At 48.1% G+C, this 24,581-nt stretch overlaps 1 protein-coding gene across 18 annotated transcripts in view; it reads right to left on the bottom strand.

Annotated features, from left to right (window-relative positions):
- Positions 1–23,537, bottom strand: part of Tpm1 (tropomyosin 1) — a 29,254-nt gene extending 5,717 nt beyond the window's left edge. For 2 of the 18 annotated variants that reach the window (XM_042687476.1, XM_042687475.1), the window contains exons 1-7: positions 16,978–17,205; positions 8,659–8,792; positions 6,203–6,320; positions 5,074–5,144; positions 4,236–4,311; positions 3,761–3,823; positions 2,927–2,996 (exon numbers count right to left, since the gene is read on the bottom strand). In XM_042687476.1, coding sequence (XP_042543410.1) covers positions 2,927–2,996; positions 3,761–3,823; positions 4,236–4,311; positions 5,074–5,144; positions 6,203–6,320; positions 8,659–8,792; positions 16,978–17,109 — 664 coding nt within the window. In that variant the 5' untranslated portion in view covers positions 17,110–17,205. Of the gene's footprint in view, positions 1–1,041; positions 1,417–2,926; positions 2,997–3,760; positions 3,824–4,235; positions 4,312–4,744; positions 4,821–5,073; positions 5,145–6,202; positions 6,321–8,658; positions 8,793–16,977; positions 17,206–21,713; positions 21,840–22,091; positions 22,218–23,315 lie in introns of those variants that run through there. The other 16 variants (XM_042687467.1, XM_042687465.1, XM_042687472.1 and 13 more) reach the window with 16 other exon arrangements.
- Between the last annotated feature and the right edge of the window lie 1,044 nt (positions 23,538–24,581).

Raw genomic sequence — 24,581 nt, 5'->3', positions numbered from 1 at the left:
GAGGCACTGTTTCCATGGGGACTACTAGGCCTCTAAGGGTTGGGATTTTATAGCCCCTAAAGCCAAAGCACATGCTACACTCTCCAAACTACTTGGTTTTCTGCACGGGTAAAGAACGAACAAGTGAGCCTAGAAAGCCACACTTTTAGCATTAGTGGAACCCAGTGTGAAAACACTCCTGGTTAGAACTTAAAAGAGGCAGGTTAAGTTTAAATTTGGTTAGCAATACGTTGAGTTAGTTGTATGTGTTTGAAGTCTGTGTGAGAACAAGGTTATTCACCCCAACAATACTGCCTCACGTGAGGAAACGCCAAAGTCAGCTGCAAAGCTGTTTTATTTCCCACATCTCTGCCACGGGTTGTGGCCAATGTTTATGGTGGGGACTTTAATTACTGTAAACAGGAAACTATAGACTTGATTACTAGCGGTGTGCTCACTTTGTGAGGGAGATGTGCTTCCAGAAAGCTCTTTAGGTTGGACTGGGTCACACCAAATTCCCTTTCCTCAGACGTTTGATAATCTATTTTATTCTTTAAGGTTTCCTTATGTTTACATTGCTTTTATAAGAACGATCAAATTGTACTTGATGGAATCTCAATTTTGGTATTTCTTCCAAAGTTCCTATGTGACATAATGGCCTTTTAATTTTACTTGAGTCTAGTGGCTTTTTGTTTTTCTCGTCCCAGTGTTGGGACTTGAAACTCAGGGCCCGGATGCTGTCAGTTAGGCTAATACTCTACCACTTGGGCCACAGCTCTACTCCTGATATTTTGCTGGTTAAATGGAGAGAAGTATCTCTCAGACTTTGCTTCCTTAGGTTGGCTTCGAACTGGGATCCTCAGATCTCAGTCTCCTGAGTAGGTAGGATTATAGACATGAGCCACTGGCACCCAGTTTTAGTGGATTTCTTTTTTCTGGTATGTGTGTGTCGATAGTGGGGCTTGAACTCTGGGCCTGGATGCTCTCCCTGAGCTCTTCAGCTCCAGGCAAGTGCTCCACCACTTGAGCCACAGGGCCATTTTTTTTTTAGTGGATTTCTTAAGAATAGTATTCAAGGCAGTTCCTATTCCAGGAATTCAATATTCATTACTTGGTGTGAACAAACTAGCTCAGTGTTTCTAAAGGAAAATGATTCTCAAAGGACCACGGTTTGCACTGATCTACTTGGCGTTCAGATTCGTACAATGTAAAGAGGGTAAGGGCCACCCAGGTTGTGCAAGCAAGCAGAGAGCAGGGCGCGCAGATGGAGGTCATGGAGCGGGAGGGAGGAGCCAAGGGGAGCTCATCACAGAAGCATGCGGGTGCTGATGGAGCAGGCAGGGTGCATGGACATTTACATGGAAGTCATATCGTTGAGAGCGTGGTCCAGCTCCTCGCTGATGGCCTTGTACTTCAGTTTCTGAGCGTACAGCTCATCTACGAGCAGGAAGCGGAAGGCAGAGATGCAAGGACATGGAGAGTGACCAAGAGATGGGGGGTGAAGGGGGATGGCATGGGCCATCCCAACATGGCAGCAAGAAAAGGCAATGCATGAAGGGGAGGGCGGTGCCGCAGCAGGAGGCCAGAGCAGGAGGCGTGCGGTTTGGTTTTAAATAAATTGAGAGGAAAAAAAAAAAAAACAGAACAAAACCCATTAGGAAATAAAAGGAGAAAGATTCAATATGAAAAAGTGTAACAAATATGGCAGGTATAGGAGACTTCTGCTAAACCTGAAAGAATGCCACACACAGAAGGCCAGCTGTCTCTCCTGTTGAGTAATGGAACAACAACAACAAACTTTTTTTTAAACAAAGCTGTGTTTAAATCACCCCAGGGTAGTCAGCCACCTGAAGCTATAAACAATGGGAAAAATACCCCCAAAGACAGCATTTGTGACTAAATTCTTCACTGGCTTCACCTTCTAGCCACTAACTTCCTGACCAACCTAGGCACACCCAGGGATATTTATTTCCTAGTATCACCTGAACTACGGTGGCCTTCCCACTTGAGCCACTGGCTACAGCTCCAGGAGGCTTGATAAAAGAGGACAGCGATACTTTTTAGGGTGGTACTGCTGTGATGATGCTTCCTGCTTTGGTTGCTTAGCAACCATATCTTGGTTATAACCAACTCTTTTCCCTTCCCCACCCACAGATACAGGTAACCAATCACAATCCTCAACACCTAACATTTAAAATTTCTATGAGATACAGTGGTTGCTATTTAAATAAAACCTAAAAGCTTTAGGTGGGGAGATGCTTAAGAATACTCCCAAGCTGGGCTGGGAAGGTGGCTCAGTGGTAGAGCGCTTGCCTTGCATGCATGAGGCCCTGGGTTCGATTCCTCAGCACCACATAAACAGAAAGAAAAAAGCCAGAAGTGGCGATGTGGCTCAAGTGGTAGAGCGCTAGCCTTGAGCTGAAGAGCTGAGGGACAGCGCCCAGGCCCAGAGTTCAGGCCCCACGACTGGACTCAAAAAAAAAAAGAATACTCCCAAGCTACAATGCCCTATTGACTCCCAAACCATACACTGTCATGTGAATAGAACATTTTGCTCATGAATAACTTAAAAAAAACTGTAAGACCTTCCACTGAATTCATACTTGCAAGATAGGTTGTATCTAAAATTCATACTGTTCTGGCAATTAGGAGGAATCACTGAAGACACAAAATAGACTTTTACATGTAAGCACATTGGTCAAATAGGGACACACTTTTGAGGAGCATGAAGGAAGGCCGAATGACGTCTGCCATTACAACCTGACACGCATGGTCTGATGGCTAACCAGTCACCTCAAGAATCAGTCGAAGAGTTTAGGAGTCACAGGATAGTCAGGCAGAAGGTGCAATAGCAAAGTTTATCACAGTGGATGAACTTGGGTTGGACAATCAATTTGCCAGGTCAGAATTCAACCATAAGAATTAAAAAAAAAGTTTAAGATCTTACCTTCTAAGTCATCAATGCTTTTCTCCAACTTAGTTACTGACCTCTCTGCAAATTCAGCCCGAGTCTCAGCCTATGAGGATTTAAATTGAGTCAAAGTTGGGAAGTTTCATAGTTCTAACAACTATAGACCACAAAACTCAAGGACATCACTCAGGAAATGGATCGGAAAGGACTAGTCTGTTTCAGTTAACTACCGAGTGATGGAAGCTGGCAGAGCACATTAATTCCAAGACTAGCCCTGTATACCCCTGGCTTGGGTCATCATAGCCTGAAAATGAAAAACAAAACAAAACCCTGACTATCTCCAGCGCAAATAAACTTCATTAAAAATCCAGTTGGACCCAAGCATCCATGGCTCAAGTCTATAATCCTATCTAGCTACTCAGGAGGCTGAGATCTGAGGACTGTGGTTCAAAGTTGGTCCAGGCAGTAAAGCCAGTGAGACTTATCTTTAGTTAACTATTAAACAAAAGCAAACAGCTGGGGGCTAGGAAAGTGGCTCAGTGGTAGAGCACTTGCCTTGCATGCCTGAGGCCCTGAGTTCCATTCCTCAGCACCACATAAGCAAAAAGAAAAAAAAACGCCGGAAGTGGCGCTGTGGCTCAAGTGGTAGAGCACTAGCCTTGAGCTGAGGGACAACGCCCAGGCCCAGAGTTCAGGCCCCACGACCGGACCCCCCCCCCCCAAAAAAAAAGCAAACAGCTGGAAATGAAGCTGTGGTTCAAGTAGTAGAGAGCATTAGCCTTCTTACTGAAGCACAGGGACAGCACCCAAACCCCAGGACTGACAACAAAAAATCCAGTTGGCTTCATGCATAAATTATCCTAGTATTACCTCCTTCAGCTTGTCAGAAAGGACCTTGATCTCTTCCTCGTATTTATCTTCCTTCTGTGAGTACTGTAATTAGAAAAGAACATTCCAGATGTCAGGCTGTAGCTCCCAGTCCATCCTTATGCCTTCTAACACCAAGACTGTGCCAACCCAGCCAACAGATGTTAAGGATCTCCTCACAGGTAACAGAACCTCCAATATCAAATGGCTTGCTACAATACATTCTCTGCTTTCTTGCCTATTGTTTTACATAGGGTAAGAACAAGATAACTATCTCCTTGGCACTGTATTTAAATTAAATTGACCCACCAACATAAAATACATACTCTATTAAAAAAATCTTAAATCCTGTTCTCTGCAATTGCCATCAGGAAATCATCTCAAAATGTTGTCATTTACTAGAAAGCCACCTGGGCTATTGTCACCGGTGGCAGCCATGCTGAAAAGATGTCTTCCCCACTCCATGCTCCTGGCCTACCTTCTCAGCCTGAGCCTCCAGTGACTTCAAGTTGTTGGTCACAGTTTTCAATTCTTCTTCAAGCTCGGCACATTTGCTAATGTTTTGGACCAGAGGCAGAAAGGGTGGAGACAAGCCAGAGGAAAGGAGAGAGAAAAAGGAGAGGGATGGGGGAAAAAAATGAAAACCGAGTCCTAGAGACAAAGGGCTGCCTTAAAGTAGCCAAACCATCAGGAGTGAAAAGATTTAGTTTCACACAGATACTGCCCTCCAGCCTCACGGCAGAGGAAAAGCAGGGTGACAAAAAAATCCAGGGTGATAATTTGGCTTCTTATTTGGCCGCCATGAAGAGTGACTGAGTACTTACAAAGGGGAAAAACAAAGGAGCATAAAGGACCAAGAGAAAGCACTCAAAGCAAGATATAAACAGCAGAGGTGTAGTGAAGGTGCAGTCGTTACACCAAACCAACCAGGAGGCATTGAAGCTGGGTTGCAGTTAAACCTAGGAACCACACATGAGCTATCAGTACCTTATCCTCTGCAGCCATTAATGCTTTCAAGGTCTGATCCATTATTCTTAATTGTTCTTCCAGCTGTCGAACTTGGCTGTTAGTGGACACAGGAAATGCACAAGGCCATTCACAAAATCAGTGTGCAGGTAAGGCATGCAGTGCTACACGCATTCACACAGACACCCCGCTGGCTCCTCCGTGTTCCACGCTCGTGGCTGATCCACATCACATGTGCACGGGAGGAGGGGGAGCGGAAACAGGTCAATGTGCAGCGGCCACAAGGTCATGCTGTTTAGTCACTGCTCCGCAGCACCCCACTCGTGGCCTCTGGGCAGCGGCCCTCTTACCCTTCTGAGAGCTCAGCCCGCTCCTCTGCACGTTCCAGGTCACTCTCAATGATGACCAGCTTGCGGGCCACCTGCAGGACAAGCACAGTACACACATACACCATGGAGCTGATGTGTTTGGGGAGGGAGGAGGGGGGGAAAGCCAAAATTCTTGTCTAGACAGAGTGCTCTTCACTCCAGTGACCTCGCCCTTGGGAGTGCCCACAGAGAGGTGCCCACCAAGACCCAGAATGGCCAGCTACAATCATGGTGTCACGTTGACGTATAATTATACCACGGAGAGACCGGAGTGCGGAATGAGAAATACAAAATCTGCAATCTCAAAAATAGCAGTGTGATGAGCCGTGACACATTTTCTACCGAAGAGGTGGAGACTGCTAAGAAAACCCTGAAAGTAACCCTAGGTACTTCCCCGACATTAGTTCTGCCCATCAGCCCCCTCCTGCGGAGGCGGTGAGAAACGCAGAGGAGCTACCAGGACAGGATTGGGCACCGATGCAAACCTGCATCCAGGCACAGAGTGGACCTGAGAGAAGAAAGGGTCCTCTGAAGCAGCTCGAGATTAGTGCGTACAGAACAATATCCTGGAGCAAAAATGCAGACGAGAGCCAGGACAGCCATGATGTGACACAGTTAGGAATACAATGAAACATCTTGTTTTTGTTTGTTTGCAATGCAGGTCACTTTTATGAGGACATGATGATGAGGACCTGAGTTGACAGGAGGTTTCTATCACCCCGGAAAAGGGGCCTCCATGAATCTATTGAGCAGCTGCATGGCCCATGGACTGGATGAACTGCTAGGTGAACCCCACTGCAAGAACACCTTGTAGTTACAACCTCCTTTTCCAAGGACCCAGCTTTTCCTGTTCCTGGTCAAAAATCTTTGTCCTAGGCTTAGACGCTTTGATCTTTTTTTTCTAATGCTACTGACCACCTTCTTGATAGACCTGGGATCCCTGAGTAGGCTCAAAAATGAGAACCAATTAAAATAAGACAAAGGAATTTTTCCTTAAAACCACCCACTGTGCCAGGGAAGCAGAGTGCATCATCTAGGAATCAAGGCTGTAATACTGCTGCCTCCAGGCCACTCTTGGAACTCCACAAGACTCTGGGCCCCAGGATCTGACCTCTTCATATTTGCGGTCGGCATCTTCAGCAATGTGCTTTGCCTCTTTGAGCTGGATCTCCTGAATTTCCATTTTTTCTTCATCCTTTTGGGCTCGACTTTCAATGACCTTCATGCCTCTGGAGAGAAAGACCAACAGGAAAACCAAGATACAGAGCTGACCTCCTCAACTCATTGTGCACTGCTCTGGTCTGGTGAGGCTTAGTGAGAATGGCAGACCAGAACAGAGCACAGAGCTACTTCCACATTCTGAATCATGAAGCAGTATTCCTCTCTGGTCATTGTAAATGTAATCACACACTTTGGGCACTGGCAAAACCTAATGTTAAATCAAAGATACAAGGTCAGAATCTGTTTGCATCTGGGAAGCAAGGGAACAAGAAAAGCCATCAGGGTTTATTAAATATAAAGGAATTGTTCTCCCTTTCTGAGCTAGATCACTGCTGGAATATAACAGGAGCAGATTTATCATCACATACCTCTTCCACAGATAAGAAACAATGTTCTAAATGGGTACCAGTGGTTCATGCCTGAAATCCTAGCTACTTAGGAGGCTGAGATATGAGGACTGAAGCCAGCCAGCACAGGAAAGTCCAGGTAACTCTTAGCTCCAGTTAACCACCAAAAGAGAAAAAAAGCCAGAAGTAGAGCTGTGGCTCAAGTGGTAAAGCACAAGCCTTGAGCACAAAAACCAAACCAAACCAAATCAAAACAAAAACACAAACAAAAGAAACTAAGTTCTACCTGTAATGGAATCTTCTCTAAATAGAAGTGTGGGGAAATAAGACTATACTATTTCTTTGCTGATATGTATACTAGGGTCTGTGGCACAATCTTACATATCAAAAAGCGTTAATTGATCTGGTAGTTATAGATTTATGGAATAATATACTGGGACTGACTGATCAAAATTTAAGGAGGCAATAGTACTTTTTTTGTCTTAGCCACAAGTATGCTGTGAGCCTTTGGAGAGATGTCAGTCTTGGAGCCCTAGTTTTTCTCCCTTATAAAACCAAGGATTGGAGTAAAAGAATCTCTAAGGTCCTATTGTGGCAGTGCCTAACAACTAGACTGACTGCGAGGTTCACTGGCTGGTTTGTTTCAGGAAAAAGTCAGCTTCAACACTACTATATGTGCACCAGGAAGAAGTCAGGCACCGCACCACCATACGTGCACACTTCTGGTTAGTGAAGCAACATTAAGAAACAGGGAAGGGGGCTGGGAAGGTGGCTCGGTGGTAGAGCGCTTGCCTTGCATGCCTGAGGCCCTGGGTTCGATTCCTCAGCACCACATAAGCAAAAAGCCGGAAGTGGCACTGTGGCTCAAGTGGTAGAGCGCTAGCCTTGAGCTGAAGAGCTGAGGGACAGCGCCCAGGCCCAGAGTTCAGGCCCCACGACCGGCACCCCCCCCCAAAAAAAACAAAAAAGAAACAGGGAATAAGGAGTTTAACACCTGCCCAGGAAATAGCACAGATAGGTTCATCTGGAGAGTTTTAGCCTAACCCAGCTATGCCGTCCCTTAGCTGGCAGAATGCTCATGGGTGTCCATGGAATGTGATAAACACATCAGCTTGAGGAAGTGAGCCTTCCAGAACACATTGGCTGGTTTAGATGGGAACAAGCTTTCCTTTACCTCAATGAGTCAGATAGAAGCAGGTGGACTGCACCTGCAAGCACACATAAGTCTTATGTGTACTGAGTATGAGTCCACATGTTTTGCTTTACAGATTCTTTATCCTCCACCTATTTGGCAAGCGGCAGCCTCATGTTTATCTCTTGTGTCTAAGTATCTTTGGCACATTTGTGTGCATGCGTGTCTGTAGAGGGGTGTGTGTGTGTGTGTACATGTGCATACATGTGTGTCAGTACTGGGCTTGGGCATTTTCCCTTAGTTTTTTTTTTTTTTTTTTGCTCAAGGGTGACAGCTACACTTGAACCACAATTCCACTTCCAGCTTTTTGGTGAATAACTAGAGATAAAGAGTCTCATGGACTTTCCTGCCTATGCTCGCTTCACACTGAGATCCTTGTATCTCAGCCTGCTGAGTAGCTAGGATTATAGGCATGAGCCACTGGCACCTGGCTCTTGATCCATTTTTAGTTACAAAGTCTATGTGATAAGCAGGGGGAAAAAGTCTCTGTATCCCTGGAATTTCTTTGTATTCCAGAATTCTGTGTCTGTCTTCCTCATTGGTGGTGTGAGGATGGCAGCAAGATCTTTTTTTTTTTTTTTAACCTTTTTACAATTTGGGGACCTAGACTCATACAGTAGACATTTTAATGAGGGACTGTAAAATCCCAGGGCCTGTGCATGCTAGGCAAGCATGCTGCCACTGAGCTACACCCACTGCCCTCCAAGGACCGTAAAAAATTTAAGCCTCCATATGCAGAGAAGCCCTAGAGCTCGTCCCCCAAGGAGGAAACGTTGTGCTAAATGGGGCTGGATGAAGCCTTCTCACCTCTCGCTCTCATCTGCTGCCTTCTCAGCCTCCTCCAGCTTCTGCAGAGCTGTTGCTAGACGCTCCTGAGCACGATCCAGCTCCTCCTCAACCAGCTGGATGCGTCTGTTCAGAGAAGCCACGTCGGCCTCAGCCTAGGCAGAGAGTGAAAGGCATGTCTGAGCTGGAGAGAAAGTTTTGAGGGTGGTACCTTCAGGAAGTGGCAGGGACTGAAGTGCCTGTTTCAGACAGGAAGTCTGGGCCTAGTGATGAGCTAGCTATCTTAAGTTAGTCCTGGCTAACTCTGGGGTTCTGGGATATGTGCGTAAGATGATTTACACACTTGTATAAGCACAAATGTAGATGCACAATTTTCATCAATTGCACCACTAATAAACACTCCCAGGGTTCTAGTCTCCCACAGATGTCAATATCCTGGCTTTCTTTGCCTGCTAGGAGACAGTTTTATTACTGCCCCCACAATTACTTGGAGGTGGGGTTGAGATATACAGCGACAACAGAACTTCCCAAGCTTAGGCACGAGATACTTGCAGCATGGTCAGTAACTAGAATCAAGGAATTTCACTTGACTCTCTGAGCTGCTTTCTCTTTTCTTTTTGTTCAGAGACTGAGACTTGAACTCGGTACCTGCTGCTTTTGCTCACTGGCTACCAACTGAGCCATACTTCCAACCCAGAGCTACTTTCTCAAAGGAGCCTTAGAATGCAGTGGTTTCAAAACTACTTACCATATGGAGATCAGCAGTCTAGAACCTGCCCCACCTCACCTCATCTTTTCCGTAACCCTTTATAGAGTAACTAGTCACACTGGAACAGGGTCAAGACACAATTTCCAGGTATTCTGGACCTCAGCCTACTGGAATTTCTAACAAGACAAAGTTGCTACAAGAAAAAGAATCAAAGTCCTAAGGAGACAAATAACATGGATACAATGTTTTTTTTTTCCTTACAGTTGGACTATCTCTTTGAAATACAATGTTCCTTTCTGGGGGAGGGGGGGGGGGCTACAATAATTACAAGTCTCCTAATCACTTGTTACTATGTTTCTGAGAGCTCTCACAGAATCCTGATAATGGCTATATAAAGACTGCAGGAAGTTTGGAGGTAGTAGTTCACATTTGCAATCCTAAATACATGGATGGGCCAGGTTTCAGGCCAGCCTGGGCAAATAAAGTTCAGAGGACACCCCCCCCCCCCCACACACACACATACCATCTCAATAGAAAAGGCTAGTGTGATGTCTTACACCTGTCATCACAGAGGTTGTGGGAATTGTAAACAGGAGGATCATAGACCAGGTTGGGGGGTAAGGGGACACAACAAAAGCCAAGATACCTTATCTCAAAAAAGTAATCAGAACATTTTGTCTTGTTTGCTCTCTTATCTGTCTTTAGGGGAGGTCTGGGAGGGGCACAGAAATGGAGGGAGGAAGGGTGAACAAATGCAGCAGTGGTACTTACTAGATTCTATGCTGAAAATGAATTATACAGCTTGTGGACAAGGATGGGAGAGAAAAACTGGGACAGAGCAAAGAAAGGGGAGACAGGGTGACATTGTCCAAAAAGAAGTATATTCATTACGTGACTCATATCACCTTTATAATAACTTTTTTTTAAAAAAAGAGGTGTGTGTGTGTGTGTGTGGTAGGGGAGTAATCAGAACAAAAAGGGCTGGAATCATGGCTCGGCAGTAGAGTCCCTGATTAGCAATTACAAAATGAAATTCAAACCCCAATACCACAAAATGAATACCACCAAATACCACCACCAATTACATGAAGATCAGGTACTATTTGCTCCCCCCCCCATTGTGTATGCGTGTGTGTGTGAGAGAGGGGGGTTGGGGGAGGGAAAGAGAGAGAGAGAGAAGAGTGTCCTGGGGCCTGGGCAATGTCCCTGAATTTCCTCAAGGCTAGTATTCTACCACTTGAGCCACAGCACCACTTCTGGCTTTTTGGTGGTTAACTGAAGATAGAGTCCCATAGACGTTCCTGCCCAGGTTGGTTTTGAACTGCAATCTTCAGATCTCAGCCTCCAAACTAGCTAAGATTATAGACATGAGGCACTGGTGCCTGGCTTTCCATTTATTTTTGAAGGTGGTTTGTCCAGGGTTCTAGGCTTCCAGGACCGCATGCTGCATTCTCTACATATACCTCTTATCTTTACAGCACTGTCAGCTCTTACAATTAGGAAAGCAGTTCTCTGTAGAGTGTGGACTCAGTAAGAGAGACAAGTCTCCAGCTTCCTCAGCTCACGGGCCTGCCACAAGAGGTAAAGTCAAACGTACATATTGTGTCATGGCCTCCAGTCAAAGGAATTCCCAAACACTTAGCTAGATAAATGCTGAGCTTCACTGGGGGAAGAGGTAAATAGGCCTCTGCGACCATGATGAAAGACTGGAAACACTCATCTCAACGAAAATGACCACACAGAGTAATGGCTGGTGGAGGCAGGGAGCAGTGCCAATGTTCAGTGAGCTGGGGATTGGCATCCACACAGCCAGCACACACACGGTCAGCCCTCAGCACAGGAAGTAACTGCACCTGGCTAGGGGCGACTGGCAGGTGACAACCGGTGTTGGTTTGTTTTATCTGAAGGAAGGGGAGCAGGGACAATGAGTTTTAAAAATCATTTTTCATACTGGTAAAAACATTAGAAGGATGTATACATTAGAGGTGTATTTTGGAATCTGGTCAGATTTCTTCACATTTGTGTGGAAATCTATTCCTTTTATGTAGGAGAAAGGGACAAAGGAAGGGGGGGATTTGGGGGTGAAGAATGGAAATGATCCAACAACCTTGAAAGGCAAAACAAAAACGACCACCAAAAAGACTCTTAGGAACCCAAAACATGTGCTCAAAATCTCTCTCTCTCTCCTTCTTTCAGAAAGCAAATACCCACCCTTGTTACAGATGCTGTGGCCTATCACAGATCTATAACAAGATTTTCACAACACTTCTACAGCCACCAAAGTTCCATGCTTTGCTTTAGATCTGGGCCCAAACCGCAAGGACTTTGTACTCACAGAGGGACAGCTGTTTAGGCTCTGGGGAAATAACTTTCCGACGGGTGACAGCTAGGTTTCATTTCTCAGCTCCTCATAGAGCTGAAGCCCCAGGGAGGAAGGCAACAGCACCAGTGTTCCCTCCTGCCTCTGGATACAAGATCATCCGATTTGAAAGTCTCTCCTCAATCACTCTGGGCTCCCTCTTACCTGGCTCTCCCCTGTGAGCACTTGTTAGAATCCTAATTTAACATTAAGGCTTCTGTCCCCCAATGATACCATTCAACACTGGGAATGGAGACCCATTTCCAGGAATCAGTTTGGGACAAAGGCAGGACTGGTGTAGTCATAGTAGACCTACAGGACTACTTACTATTGTTAAGTCTACAAATTTAGGTTCTCACTGAGTCTTTGAGTATCACTCAGGCCCAACTTCTGGGTGTCAGGCTCAATTAGGAGATGTATATTAAAAACAGACTCCTAGGCTGGGCACTATTGGCCCATCCTAGCTACTCAGGAGGCTTATAGCTGAGGACTGTGGTTCAAAGCCAGCCTGGCAGGAAAGTCTGTGAAACCCTTATCTCCAATTAACTACTCTTTCTTACACACACACACACACAACTCCCAGACCTCCCCCATAGAGATTCTGACTCAAGAAGTCAGGAGGAGGAGGGAAGGCAGGAACTTGCACTATAAATAAGCAAACCCTGTCCTCTACTCCTCCCTCTCCCTCAAGCTGTCACATTCTATCCTGGGGGAACAGCCCAGGGAAGCAGTCTACAAGTCAAAGAGGGAGGAGGACTCTCTACCCAGAGTACTAAACCTGTTCAGGCTATCTATCACCAGTGCAAGAGATCCAAGTCCCCTAACTCCTGGGGTGCGGCTCTGCTCTCCCCTCTTTCCCGTTGGTCTCATGGAAGCCTTGGGACTGGTTCTCAAGTCCCCACTGACAGCAGAATGGGGAGTTTCCATTGCAGTCCCCATCCCAATTCCTCAAAGAGGAACCCATAGGGACAGACCCTAACCAAGACCAGAACAGTTACTTCAAGCTTCAAATCAATGTTAGAAAACTCATCTTGGTCCTTGTTTAATAACACTGTAAAATGGAAAGCTAACCTAAGGGGTAAAGGGTAATCTATAATCCAATGGGTAGTAAGTAGCTAACATAAGGACATAAAACATTTTTTTTTTTTTTTTTTAGGATCCAGAGGTTTTGGAGCAGGCCAAGGAGAGTTGCTTAGGGTCTTTCTACAAACTCCTCCCAGGGACATCCTGGGTTCTGGCCTCAGGCTCTATTACACTGGTCTCACAGAAATTTTCACCAGTTCCTTACAACTGAAGGTAAGTTAAATTTCACAACGAGGGTCCACTCTCTTGTTTTTACCCCTCATTCCATTTACTACAGTCTGTGTTCTGAAGACCCACAGCCCTCCCATTCACAGGCTCTGGTTTCTGGTGTCCTCTCTCAGTTCTGAGGCATCTCTAGATTATTTCCTCAGGTTCTGGTCCTAACAGCACTCACCTCAGGTGATCTGCTGCTGCCTCTGCCAGAACCAGCCCAAGCCACATATCACCTGTCATTTAAAAGCCGGATCTAAACCTGCAAGGCTTTGGGAAAGGGTCAAGATCCCCAGATGCAAATTACTTCTAGGCATGTAAATCACCCAGAGTGAACTGAGTTAGCTTTCTTTTCAAAGTGGCCCATGTGTCCACACTGCCAGCAAAGTCTTTCCCTTTGGGATGCTAGGTTTTTTTTTCTTTCTTTTATTTCAAAGTACTATTGTGTCATAGCACAGAACAAGCTGCTCAGAAAAAGCTTGCTGCCATAGGCAATGTCTTCCTGAAGATGGCTGGTTAAGCACACCCTGCCTCGCCTCCCACAGGTACTAGCTACCTACACATAGAGGTCAAGGGCAAGTTCTCCATGCCCACCTCTCTCCTCACCCCCAAATAAGGAACAGGCTACCTACTTAGAAAGCAAGGTATTTCAACACTATTCCTCCCAATGAGGTAGTATACAGAAATCAGAGTGTGCCCATCTCTACATAGCAAAACGTTTTGCCAAGTCTGATCTGAAAGAAACTTTACAAAGCCTGCCAATTTTCATCAACTCCAGATGTTTTAGCCAGTACAGAACACAGAATAGTATTACATATCCTTAAGATGAATCCTCTGAATAGGTTTTTCAAAGCCCGGCCCGAAGCAGAATGCAGCATGAGATGACCAAAGGTCAGATCCTTTTAGTTCATGTAAACTGGAGTTGTAAGAGGTTTCACCCAACATTCTGCATAAGACCAAATGACTCCGGCCAAGCTAAACTCCTGCCCTTATATGGTAAGGAAAAAGGGGGAAAAACCAACCACGGGTGACATTGGAGGGGCACTCCCAGAGAGAGCAGATAAACACAACCTCTTCCATCTATGATCTGTGCCAGAGCCTGTAACTGATGATGCATATTTGCATAACGAGGGTGGGTAGACATGAACAGGGTATTGTGGCCAGTGCCTTGTCATGCCTACCAGGGAAAGCGGAAATTCACAGTACAGTACACACTCCAATTACAGCCGCTCTGGATGCAGGCACAACATGCCTAGTCCCAGTTTCCTGGTCCCAGATATATTTACCAGCCCCAAAAGAGGGAAAAGGGAAGGGCTGGGAAAGATCTTGAAAACTGGTTATTTCCATGATTTCATAAAGTTACTTATTAAGAACCTACTGGTTGCAACTGTAAAGGCTCCTCAGTTGCTGGTCTACCTAGAAAGGAGCGAAGAGGATTAGCTCTTTCTTGCTATCAGAAAAAAAAAAAAAGACAACCCCCCCCCCAGAAAAAGAAACCCTCATGGGCCTAAGAACTAGTTAGCCATTACATCAAGCAAAGTAGTCTTATTCCAAGACTGTGAAGGGCCTACACACCTTGGAAAAACAAACTAGGAGGAAATATAGGCTGGCTGCTTTTTCCAAGGTAAGTGCTGGCTTAACAGGGCCAATTAATGACAGCCCTGTCTGAATGGCTGAGGAGCTGAACTCAGGCCAACTCTCCAGTCAATTTTTTTTTTCCTGCAGGGTTTCATGGCTTTCTTACTCCATGTCACTGCCATGGTCTTCACTGTCAAATGGTTAGGACTAGCTTAACTCACAGCTAAGAATACTACTGAAAGTAGCTACATGGAATTCCCACTTTAAGAAGTCAGGAACATTCTTCAACTTGAAATTCTCCTTTCAATGGTCTTACCCAGTATTCAAGCTCTGCCCATAGATGGGTTTCAATAACAAGACTTGTAGAAACATTTGAAACTTGTTTAAACCACTCTGGACATAAAGCCTTGCAAAGAACAAAAACTGCGTGCTTAATCAACTGGTCCAGGAGTTTCGGCTTCAAAAGCAACACCCAAAGTGGAAGGCAAGCAAAAAAGGAAGGACGCCTTCATAAAATGCGGCCTTTTGTGTCTCACATCACTCACCAGGGTTAGGCTACCCTTTACAGCATCATACATTCCTGTTCCCTGAAGGGAGTTCTCACCCTCCATCATAAACATCTGAAACCACAAAGCATTCCAAACGTTCACTCTGCCCACTTCCCCTCTCCATTTAAGTCCCAAGAAAAAACCAAATTGTTAAAAGCAGCCAAGTACCAGTGGCTCACTCTTTAAGTCCTAGTTACTCAGAAGGCTGAGATCTGAAGATTGGGGGTTCAATGGTAGCCCAGGCAGAAAAAGCACTCTTATCTCCAATTACCCTTCATCAACAACAACAACAAAAGCCAGAAGTAGAGCTGTGGCTCAAGTGGTAGAATGTCAGCCTGGAGTGAAAAAGCTAAGGGATAGTGCACTGAGTTCAAGCACTGGCATAAAAAGAAAAAAAATGTTAAAAGCATTCAATAGAAAGCATTCTATGTAGTGAAGCAAGCTGGCCATTTTGAAGAGCCTTTGCTGGATGAAGAGAAGGAATGCTGGGTGTGGCACTGTGGGGCAGCTTTAATAACAGGTCTATGGACACTCCATTACCTCTGCTGCACCCAACCCCAAAGCCAACCTCCTTAGCCAGCAGGTAGATGCGGTTTATATTTTACAGTTAGGGAGCCCAAGCACAAATAGGGTAGTTAACAGTCCCCAGTTTGTGAGTGGAGTCAGGGTTCAAATCCTGCCCATCTTGGTTCAAAGCTCTTGATCTTCTTAGTCATGTTCTATCAGCTCTAATGGTTCAAGGAAAATTGCCAGCCAGTCACAGAGGAAATAGGAATGAACTTACTAGCCAAGTTTAGAAACATTGGGCTATGAGGGGGAGGGGTGTGTGTGCTTTTGGTGGCTTGTTCTCTAGAAAACTACCTTTCGTCTAATTGATTTCCTTATTGCTATATTTCATCCGAAATGTCCTGCTTGCTTCTGTTTTATACAAAATATGTCTTAAGTTTCTGCGGAATGCCATAGAAGCCAATACAAACACTTAATCGGGCTCCAGTCACTTTAGAGCAGCCCAGTGTATATTAAGCACAGCTGGACACCCAATTATCTTGCCTGTCAAAATTCCCAAGGTGTTTTTGGAGTATCGACTTAAATCACAAACAACAATCAATACATCCCCAATGTCTAAACTCCCCCCTGAAATCCTGTTCCTGCTCACTGGATATCTTTGCCTGAGGAGAAGAGAGGAAGCCAGGTATTACATTCAACAAGGAGGACGCAAGCTGGGCAGGAGAATACAGCCAATAGCTCCTGACATTTGGCCAACTTTTTCCCCTCCCAAGACTGGGTAACAAAGGAATAGCTATTTTGTAGAGAACTTGGTAAGAAGACCGTGGGTTAAAGAAAGGTACAGGTAAAAAGGGCTGCACCCCTGTACAAGCTGGCTCTCCCAGCAGAACCCCAAGTCCTCCAGTCGCCAGGGATGGTGGATGGGGTGAGGATGGGGGGTTGTCCAGCATCCCTAGGCCTCAAGGCCTGGCAATGCCTCACCCAATTAAGTCCAGGTTGCAACCCCCCCCCTTCCCCAAAGGAAGAAATCTACTTATCTAAAGGGCACAATTCTAAGGATCTGAGGGAGGGGGGAAAGCAACGCTGACTGCCCCAGGAATGGGGGCCCCCTTCCAGAACCTTCTTCCTAAACCCACTCAGAGCTTTGACTTCGGATCAGCCAGCTACAGAGCAAAGGAAAGGCCGCAGGAGGGGGGGGGGGATGGAGGGGGGGGAGCTGGGTGCCAGCTGGCACAGGTGCGCCAGGTGCAGCACGGGGGGGGGGGGACGCTGGGAGGAGGGCAGGGAGGGAGGGATGCGTGTGTGCGTGGGGGGGGGGGTTCTGAGGTGGGGGGGGCGTCCCTTACGGTCTCCCTCAGCTTCCGCTCCTGGTCCAGCTCGCGCTGCAGGCTGCCCGCGCGCTCCTCGGCGGCGTCCGCCTGCTCCTGCAGACTCCGGATCTTCCTCCTCACCGCCTCCAGCGAGCTGCTCCCCGCCATGGCGAGGGCGGCGGGAAGAGAGCCGGGCTGCTACACCCCAAGCGACCGCCAAGGACTGGTGTGGTCCCAGCCCAACCCAGTCCGGCCAGGCCCCGCCCAAGACGGCGGCGGCGCCGCCGCGGCAGCCCCTGAAGCAGCCCGGAAGTCACGGCCGCGGGGCGGGAGGGAGGGGGATGGCGCCGACGAACCGCGGGCGGGAGCGCGAGCGCGGGGGGCGGGGCCAAGCCGGCGGGAGGGGCGGGGCCCGGCGGACCCTCGAAGTTAGCAGGCTGGCGACGCAGTGCGCATGCTACGCGCTGCGGAGAGGGCGCGCGCGTCCCCCGCCCCCCCCTCCTCCTTCCCCTCCTAGGTGCGAGGAAGGAGCTGGGGGGCGACTGGCTTAGTTTGGGAGCCGGTCTCCCGCGCTCCGGTGGCCTCGGGTCATGCATCTGGCTGTTTAAAGGCGATGGCGACTCCTGCTGGCCTCAGGGACGCTCGATTTCCCACGCCCAGAATGGAGGGGCTTTGCGGCCTGGAAGAGCCCTAAGGGAAGCTGCTCCTTTGCTGTTAAGAACCCCAGCACACCAAGATCCTAAGTACAGCAACCCCCCCCCAAAAAAAACCCCGTCTCCCCCTTATCTTAGGCAGTGAAAAACACTCATATACAAAGCATTAGCACTCTTGTTCTAAAGGCAGGCTGAGATCCTGATGGCTGCGTGACTTAGGGCACAATAATTTGACTTCTCTGGGCTTCACCTGTCAAAGTGATGGTAATTAATATAGGTATTTACAGGGCTTTTAACAGAGAATCACGTAATAATATAAAGCACTTTTTACAAAGTCTTGTGTACAGTCAAGATCTCAAGTGATACCTATAATTAATACATGGATACTGGTTTAAGAGTTGGCCTGGGACCCATAAACAGTTTTACAATCCCGGGCCACCCAAACATCCCTTCCCTGGGTTAGGACCAGCCTGTGATCTTTCCAGGAATCCCACAGATCTGAGCTGTTCTGGGATGCCTTTTTAAAAGGTTCCCGAAAAAGGGCACAAAGCCCTACGAGAGAAAAAAAATATGGCTCCCAAACAATCAGTGGGAACCTTACTTTGGCTGATTCCCTCCCTGGATATTGTGTTTTAAAATGCCCTTCCACATTTTCAAGGAAATTTCTTTTTCACCTCCCCTCCCCTTGATTCAAAATAAAACAAACACAACGGCTAAACTCCTTTCTCCAAAGCTTCAAAAACAAGTCTTAGCTTTTCAGACTTTGAGTTCCTCACTGCTGAGACACGCCAGTAAGAGCTCTCACATCCAGTAGGGGGAGCCTCTAGCTTTGGTTCTAGGCAGTTGGTCTGGTCCTGCCTGGCCTGAGCCCAAAACTACTGGACTTCCAACACTGGAGAGTTAGTTGGTAGTTGGTAACCTCTAGAGACAATCAAGGAAGCTAGCTGCTGGCCACTTGCAAAATACTCTAAGCAACCAACGAGTGACTTAATGTCCTGCTTTTCAAACACCCGAGGATGGCAGTTTCAGATGAGTTCATTTTCAAGCTGATGTCATTAGAGAAGAGTTTAGGACAGGTGTTTTCAGGCTTGACAGGCAGGTTGGACTCATCCGAGTATTTAAAATATACTGCCACCTGGGTTCCACCCCACAGAGATTACAATTTAACTGGCCTGGGCTGCAACCTGAGTTTTAAAACCTCCCTAGTAGATTATGGTTTTATTTTGTGCCCATATTGGGGCTTGAACTTAGGGTCTTGAATTCTTGTTTGGTTGGCTATTTCACTCAAAGTCAGCACTTTACCACTTGAGTCACACATCTCCACTTCTTGATTTTTTGCTAGTTAATTGGAGACAAGAGTGTCCAGGCTGGGGCTGGGAAGGTGGCTCAGTGGTAGAGTGCTTGCCTTGCATGCCAGGGGCCTTGGGTTCGATTCCTCAGCACCACATAAACAAAAAGAAATGGTGCTGTGGCTCAAGTGGTAGAGCGCTAACCTTGAGCTGAAGAACTGAGGGACAGCGCCCAGGCCCAGAGTTCAGGCCCCACAACCGGACCAAAAAAAAAAAAAAGAGTGTCCAGGCTGGTTCAAACCAAACTGGGATCCTCAGATCTCAGCTGTCTAAGCAGCTAGGGTTAAGCTTGGTTTTTATGTTTTGATAAGGTTGAGAATCACTAACTTGGGAGGTACAGAAGCTAAAGACTGACATAATTATCAGATACAACACCATTCTTGGGTAAATGAGTCAAATAATATGTCTTATATAACATTTGTAACATATAGTCTATAGAAATTACCTAAGACAACTTTCCATATAAATCTTATGTATATCTTCCATATAAGACATATATACACAATCACTCACACACATACATAAAAGCTACTTCTTGCATGATAACCTTTTAAGCTAGGGGAAAAAAAATTCTGGCATAGGATTTATAAAGTATTCTGATAAACCAGAAAAAAAAATGGTGGTAATAGTCATAATGGAAAACTGGAGGGCTGTAGAATACCTGCTTGCCTAGCATGCATGAAGCCCAGGGTTCAATTCCTCAGTACCACATACACAGAAAAAACAGGAAGTGGTGCTGTGGCTCAAGTAGTAGAGCTCTAGCCTTGAGCTGAAGAGCTCAGGGACAGCGCCCAGGCCCAGAGTTCAAGCCCTAGGATGGACAAAAAAAGAAAAGAAAATTGGAGAGTACCTATCTCACCCCAACACCCTAGAGGAAGCTGACTTCTCTCCTACCTCTCCTTTTCTCTTGTGACATCTGTGTTCCTCCTTATATGGAAACTTTTAAATTAATTTAGGGCTCACTGTAAAAAAGAACATTTCTTTGCAAACTTCAACATCTTTACAATCTTCAAACAACCTAAAATGTCTTCAAGGGGAAGAAGAACATACTAACCAAAAGACACAGACACACACTCTCTCTCAGATGCACCATATATAGGGACAGTTTTTTCCACTGGATAAAAGGCACCAAAATGGGATTCAAGCTCCTCCCTCCTTTGCTGGCTCCACCCCCACAGCTGACTTTAAACAGCCCCTTTCCAGTTCTAACCCCCTCCTCAACTCTATGGCCCTTGCTTTAATGAAGACTTTTCAATAATGATAACACTGCATAGTTACAATTATTTTCCCCAGTCCCAAAAGGAATAGTAGTGTTTTTTCCCTCTTGCCAGCCTTCACGCTTACAGAGCTCTTCTCAAATTCTCTGCATTCTTTTCCTTATAAGGAATATCTCCCCATGATCTATGAGCGGTTCTTTTGAAAAAGCTAAATAAACGTCTAGCTGGAGAATTTGGGGGAGAAGGGCACCCAGCCTCCCATGTATCAGACATCTGATTCACATTATACAAAGTGGACTCAGAGTTGTAAGTGGTTTGCTCTTTTTCCAAAGCCAAGTAGTTTACAATGCAAATATTTTAGCTACAGTAGTACTTGACCAAGCTCCCTTTCCAGGAAATCTTGATTTTCACTGCAAATTTATTTTTTTTCTTCAGATTCCAAGTAACCTTTATCTGGATCTCTCATTTACAGAACACACTGGCCCATTCCCTATCTTCCTTTCACACTACCAAATAGCCTGTACAAATTTCAAAACCTAAGAAAGATCCTTTAGTGATCTGCATTTTACTCTTGTAAAAAAAAAAAATTCTGCAATTGTACCTAAGGGTGGGTGTTCAACTTCTGGTCATAATTTTCCTAGTGCTCATACATTCTTGAAATTGTTATCAACTTCCTAAGGAATTCTTTTCTAATTGGGCTTTTAGGCTTAATTAGCTTCTAGAATGGAATTCCACAGTGTGAAAAGAAGTCAACTCCTCTGGAAATCTAATCCTTGGCTTGACTTGCAGAAAGAGGCCTAGTGCTATAGTTCCTATCTCAAAGGGCAAGGAAGAAAAATGCTAATGGAACTCTAGGCCCAGAAAGTATGTGGTGGTTGTCAGAGGACTGACAGGTGGGAGGTGGAGCGGGCAGGAGGGGCAGGGGGCAGCTAGCGAGCTCACTATACCATATAAAGCACTGAGCTATATATAACTCCCTGCTTACTTTCTGGACCCAGTGCTCACAGACTGCAGACCCAAGCAAGTATCATCTTCCCAGGCAGATCTTAAGAGCAATGGCTTCACTGTTAAGTTTAGACATACAAGAAAGTACCCCTAAGTTTAGAAGCCTCAGGACTCTGACTTGATCCACTACCCCAAATCAGACTTAACCTACCCCACTGGGGGTAGCAAAAGGAAAAGAGAAAAAGAAGTAAAACCCTGTTGCACAAATCTTGAGGTCAGGACCCCTCAGGGATTTCCCACAATGTCAATGTCACCAATTTATTTTCTCCAGACTTCTCACCCCACCCACCTCCAAAACCCAGGGAGAGGGAGTCAAGAAGAGAAGAAGAGAAAAAGGAATGGATGAAGTATAAATGATCGTAAGCTACAGCAGTGAGAGGCGGCATTCAGTGCTCTGGGCCAGGGCCAGGCTGTGTTGCAGGTGTCCAGCGACCCTCTGAAGGGTCCGCAATCTCCCTCTGGGGCCTCTTGCTTTAGTGACTCCCTAGCAATGGCCACTTGCTGCTCAGGAAGGTGAGGGGAGGCAATTTGAGCGGTGGTGCACTTACATCAGTGGCTTTTTTCTCTGCCAGCTCCAGTTTCTCCTGGGCATCTTTGAGAGCCTCGGAGTATTTATCCAGTTCATCTTCAGTGCCCTTGAGTTTCTTTTGCAACGAGACCAGCTCATCTTCCAGCTGGGAGTTTGGCCGTGGGGTACGGGGTGGATGGAGTGGGGGGGGGGGGAGTGGGGGGGGTGGAGGGAGGTGCAGCAGGCAGCGTGATCCCGCCGGGGCGCGGGGAGGAGAGGGTGTGGGGTAGACAGATGATAAGGACAGAGACAGAGGGAGAGAAAGAGAGAGAAAGGGGAAGACAGGGAGGGGGAGAGAGAGAAGAGAGAACAAGAGTTAGCCATTCTTGGGCCGGGCCTGGCCGCGCGCCCCGGGTACCTTGGCGGCGGCCTCATCGGCGGCCAGCAGGCTGTCCTCAGCCTTGTGAAGCTCCTCCAGCACCCGGTCCCGCTCGTCCTCGGACGCGCGCAACAGCTTCTCTTTGGCCGCGATGTCCTCCTCCAGCTTGGGGGTGGCGATGCGGGGTGAGGTGGGGTGGGGGTGAGGGGGGGGGCCAGGGGCGAGCCCGCACGGACCGAGGGACACACACACACACACACACACACACGCGCGCAATACAACACCACGGGCACCAGGTTGGCTGGGGCCTTCGGATTGGGGGCGCCTTCTGAGTTAGGGGTTCCAGGGGTGCCCATGGAATGTTGATGGTATTCTTATTTTTCCCCTCCTCGCGTGCGCGCGCGCACACGCACACCTGGCCCAGGACGGGATTCCTGCGGTGGTCTGTCTCTCCAGAGTCTCGGGGTCACATCCCACAGCTGGGGGATGTGTGGGGGTGAAGGGGGGGCGCGCAGAGACGCTCCCCTGTATTTGGCCTGGCTTTCCAATCGTATCCATCTTTGTTCTTAGGAAACAACTCCAAGGCGCTTCCCAACCTCCAGCATATACCCCCCTCCCCCGCCCCCCGTCTGTCTGTCTGTCTGTCTGTCTGTCTCTTTCTTCTCCTTAAAAATCTCCATCCCTAGAGAAAAGTCCAAAGTCGTAAACTTTCAGGACTTAATCCATTCCTCCTCCCCCCACCCCCCACCCCCACCCCGCCTCGGTCCCCTTTTCGGGTTCTACCCTGTTGTTTTTTTTTTCTTCAAATGTCCCTGGGAATCGGTGACCTTCCTCACTCTCCCCCCCTCTCCCCTCGCCACCCTTTCCCCCCCCCCCCCAAGTCGGGCCAATCAAGAACTTTAAAACGGACTTGGCGGGCTGAAAGACCTCAAACCAAACTTTCCTTTCGGTAAAGTTACCGTGAGCCTCCGCCGCCGCTTTCCTCCCCTCTCCCCAACCCCCCCCCCCCACGCGCGATCCCCTCGCCCTGGGTATAAGGGCGGAGGGGGGGGGTGACTCTTGAGGTTTGGGGGGGGGGGTTGGAGAGAAGGAAGGGGTACCAGGGGGCTGGGATCTTGGTGTTGGGGAAGCAGCGGGGAGAAGGGGAAGGCCATCCCGGGCCAGCCCATCGGGGCGCCAGCCGGCGATGGGGCGGACGCAGAGCCGGGGTGGGGATGGGGTGCTGGGGATGGGGTGCTGGGGATGGGGAGGGGGGGCGCAGACCTGTTTACTGCGGTCTTCCGCCGCCTTCTTGTCGGCTTCGGCCTGCTCGGCTCGATCCAAGGCGTTCTCCTTGTCGAGCTTCAGCATCTGCATCTTCTTCTTGATGGCGTCCATGGTGGCGGTGGCGAGGGGCCCGGAGGGCTGCCGGCGGTGGCGGAGAGGGGTGGACGAGGAGCGCGCTGGGGCGGCCGAGCCGGAGTGCGGGCGCACCGACGCCCGCTGCTACCAGATATGTACTTTTCCCGAGGGGGGCGAGAGCGCATTCCACCGACAGCCAATACTTTTTTGGAAAAGCTTTTCCCTCCCCCCCTTCCCTCCCCCCTCCCCCCCTCCCCTCTCCTGCCTCCGCCCCGTGCCCGCTCCCCCTGCTCCTCCCGCGGGGGGCCTCGCGCCCATTCGCTGCCGCTGGCCGGTGGATGTGACTATATATGGGGACCCGAACCGCCCAGGCGGCCGCCCTGGATGAGGCCATCCCATTTCCAAACCCGTGCGCCAAACCCAGGCCCGGCCTAGCCTGGAACCCAGCCCGGGGCCCGGGGTTAGGGGGCGGCCTCTGCCCTTTTGAGCTCCCCCTCCACCACCACCACCCCCTACTTCTCCCCCAGGAGCTCGGAGTTGAGCCCTGAGGGTCTCCAGAGGAGCCTGACCCTCTCCCCCCCCCCCCCATCGTGGGGAGCCGGGAATAGATGGTGGGTCAAATCCTGACACACCTCCACCCCCACCTTTTTGCGCCCCGCATCCAGCTGCACCCCCCAATGGCAGCTCTGGGCCCTCCAGTTGTCTGTCACCCAGGGCGCTTGGTCTGGAAGCTAAGAAGAAGCAGTGAAAGGAAGATGGGGGAGGGGGCAGGGAGGGGGCGGGAGGAGGGGGGAGGGGGAGGGAGACCTGGGGGTCGTTCCTGAGACTTCCTACTTTCTGCAATGACAGCAAGTGGAGAGCCCTCCATCCCTCCAAATACCCTAGGGATATGGGATCTAGTTGTTGTTGTTGGTGGTGGTGGTGGTATGTGTTGTGTGTGTGTTACTTTTCCAGAGTTGCCAGGTGTGTATGTGTTGTACAGATACGTAGGACCAGTTTTCTTGGAGGGGTGGGGGGTTGGGGGGTAATATCAGTACTGGGGCTTGAACTTAGGGTCTCAGTGTTCTCCCTTGGCTTTTTCCACTGATGGCTGGTGCTCTACCACATGAGCCACACCTCTACCTCTGGCTTCTTTCTAGTTAATTGGGGACTTTTCTGCCCCTTCAGATTGAGAGCCTAGATCTCAGC

Source organism: Dipodomys spectabilis, unplaced genomic scaffold (genome assembly GCF_019054845.1).
Source record: "Dipodomys spectabilis isolate Male_0828 unplaced genomic scaffold, ASM1905484v1 ptg000108l, whole genome shotgun sequence".
Lineage (NCBI taxonomy): Eukaryota > Metazoa > Chordata > Mammalia > Rodentia > Heteromyidae > Dipodomys > Dipodomys spectabilis.
This window is presented reverse-complemented; position numbering and strand designations above follow the sequence as displayed.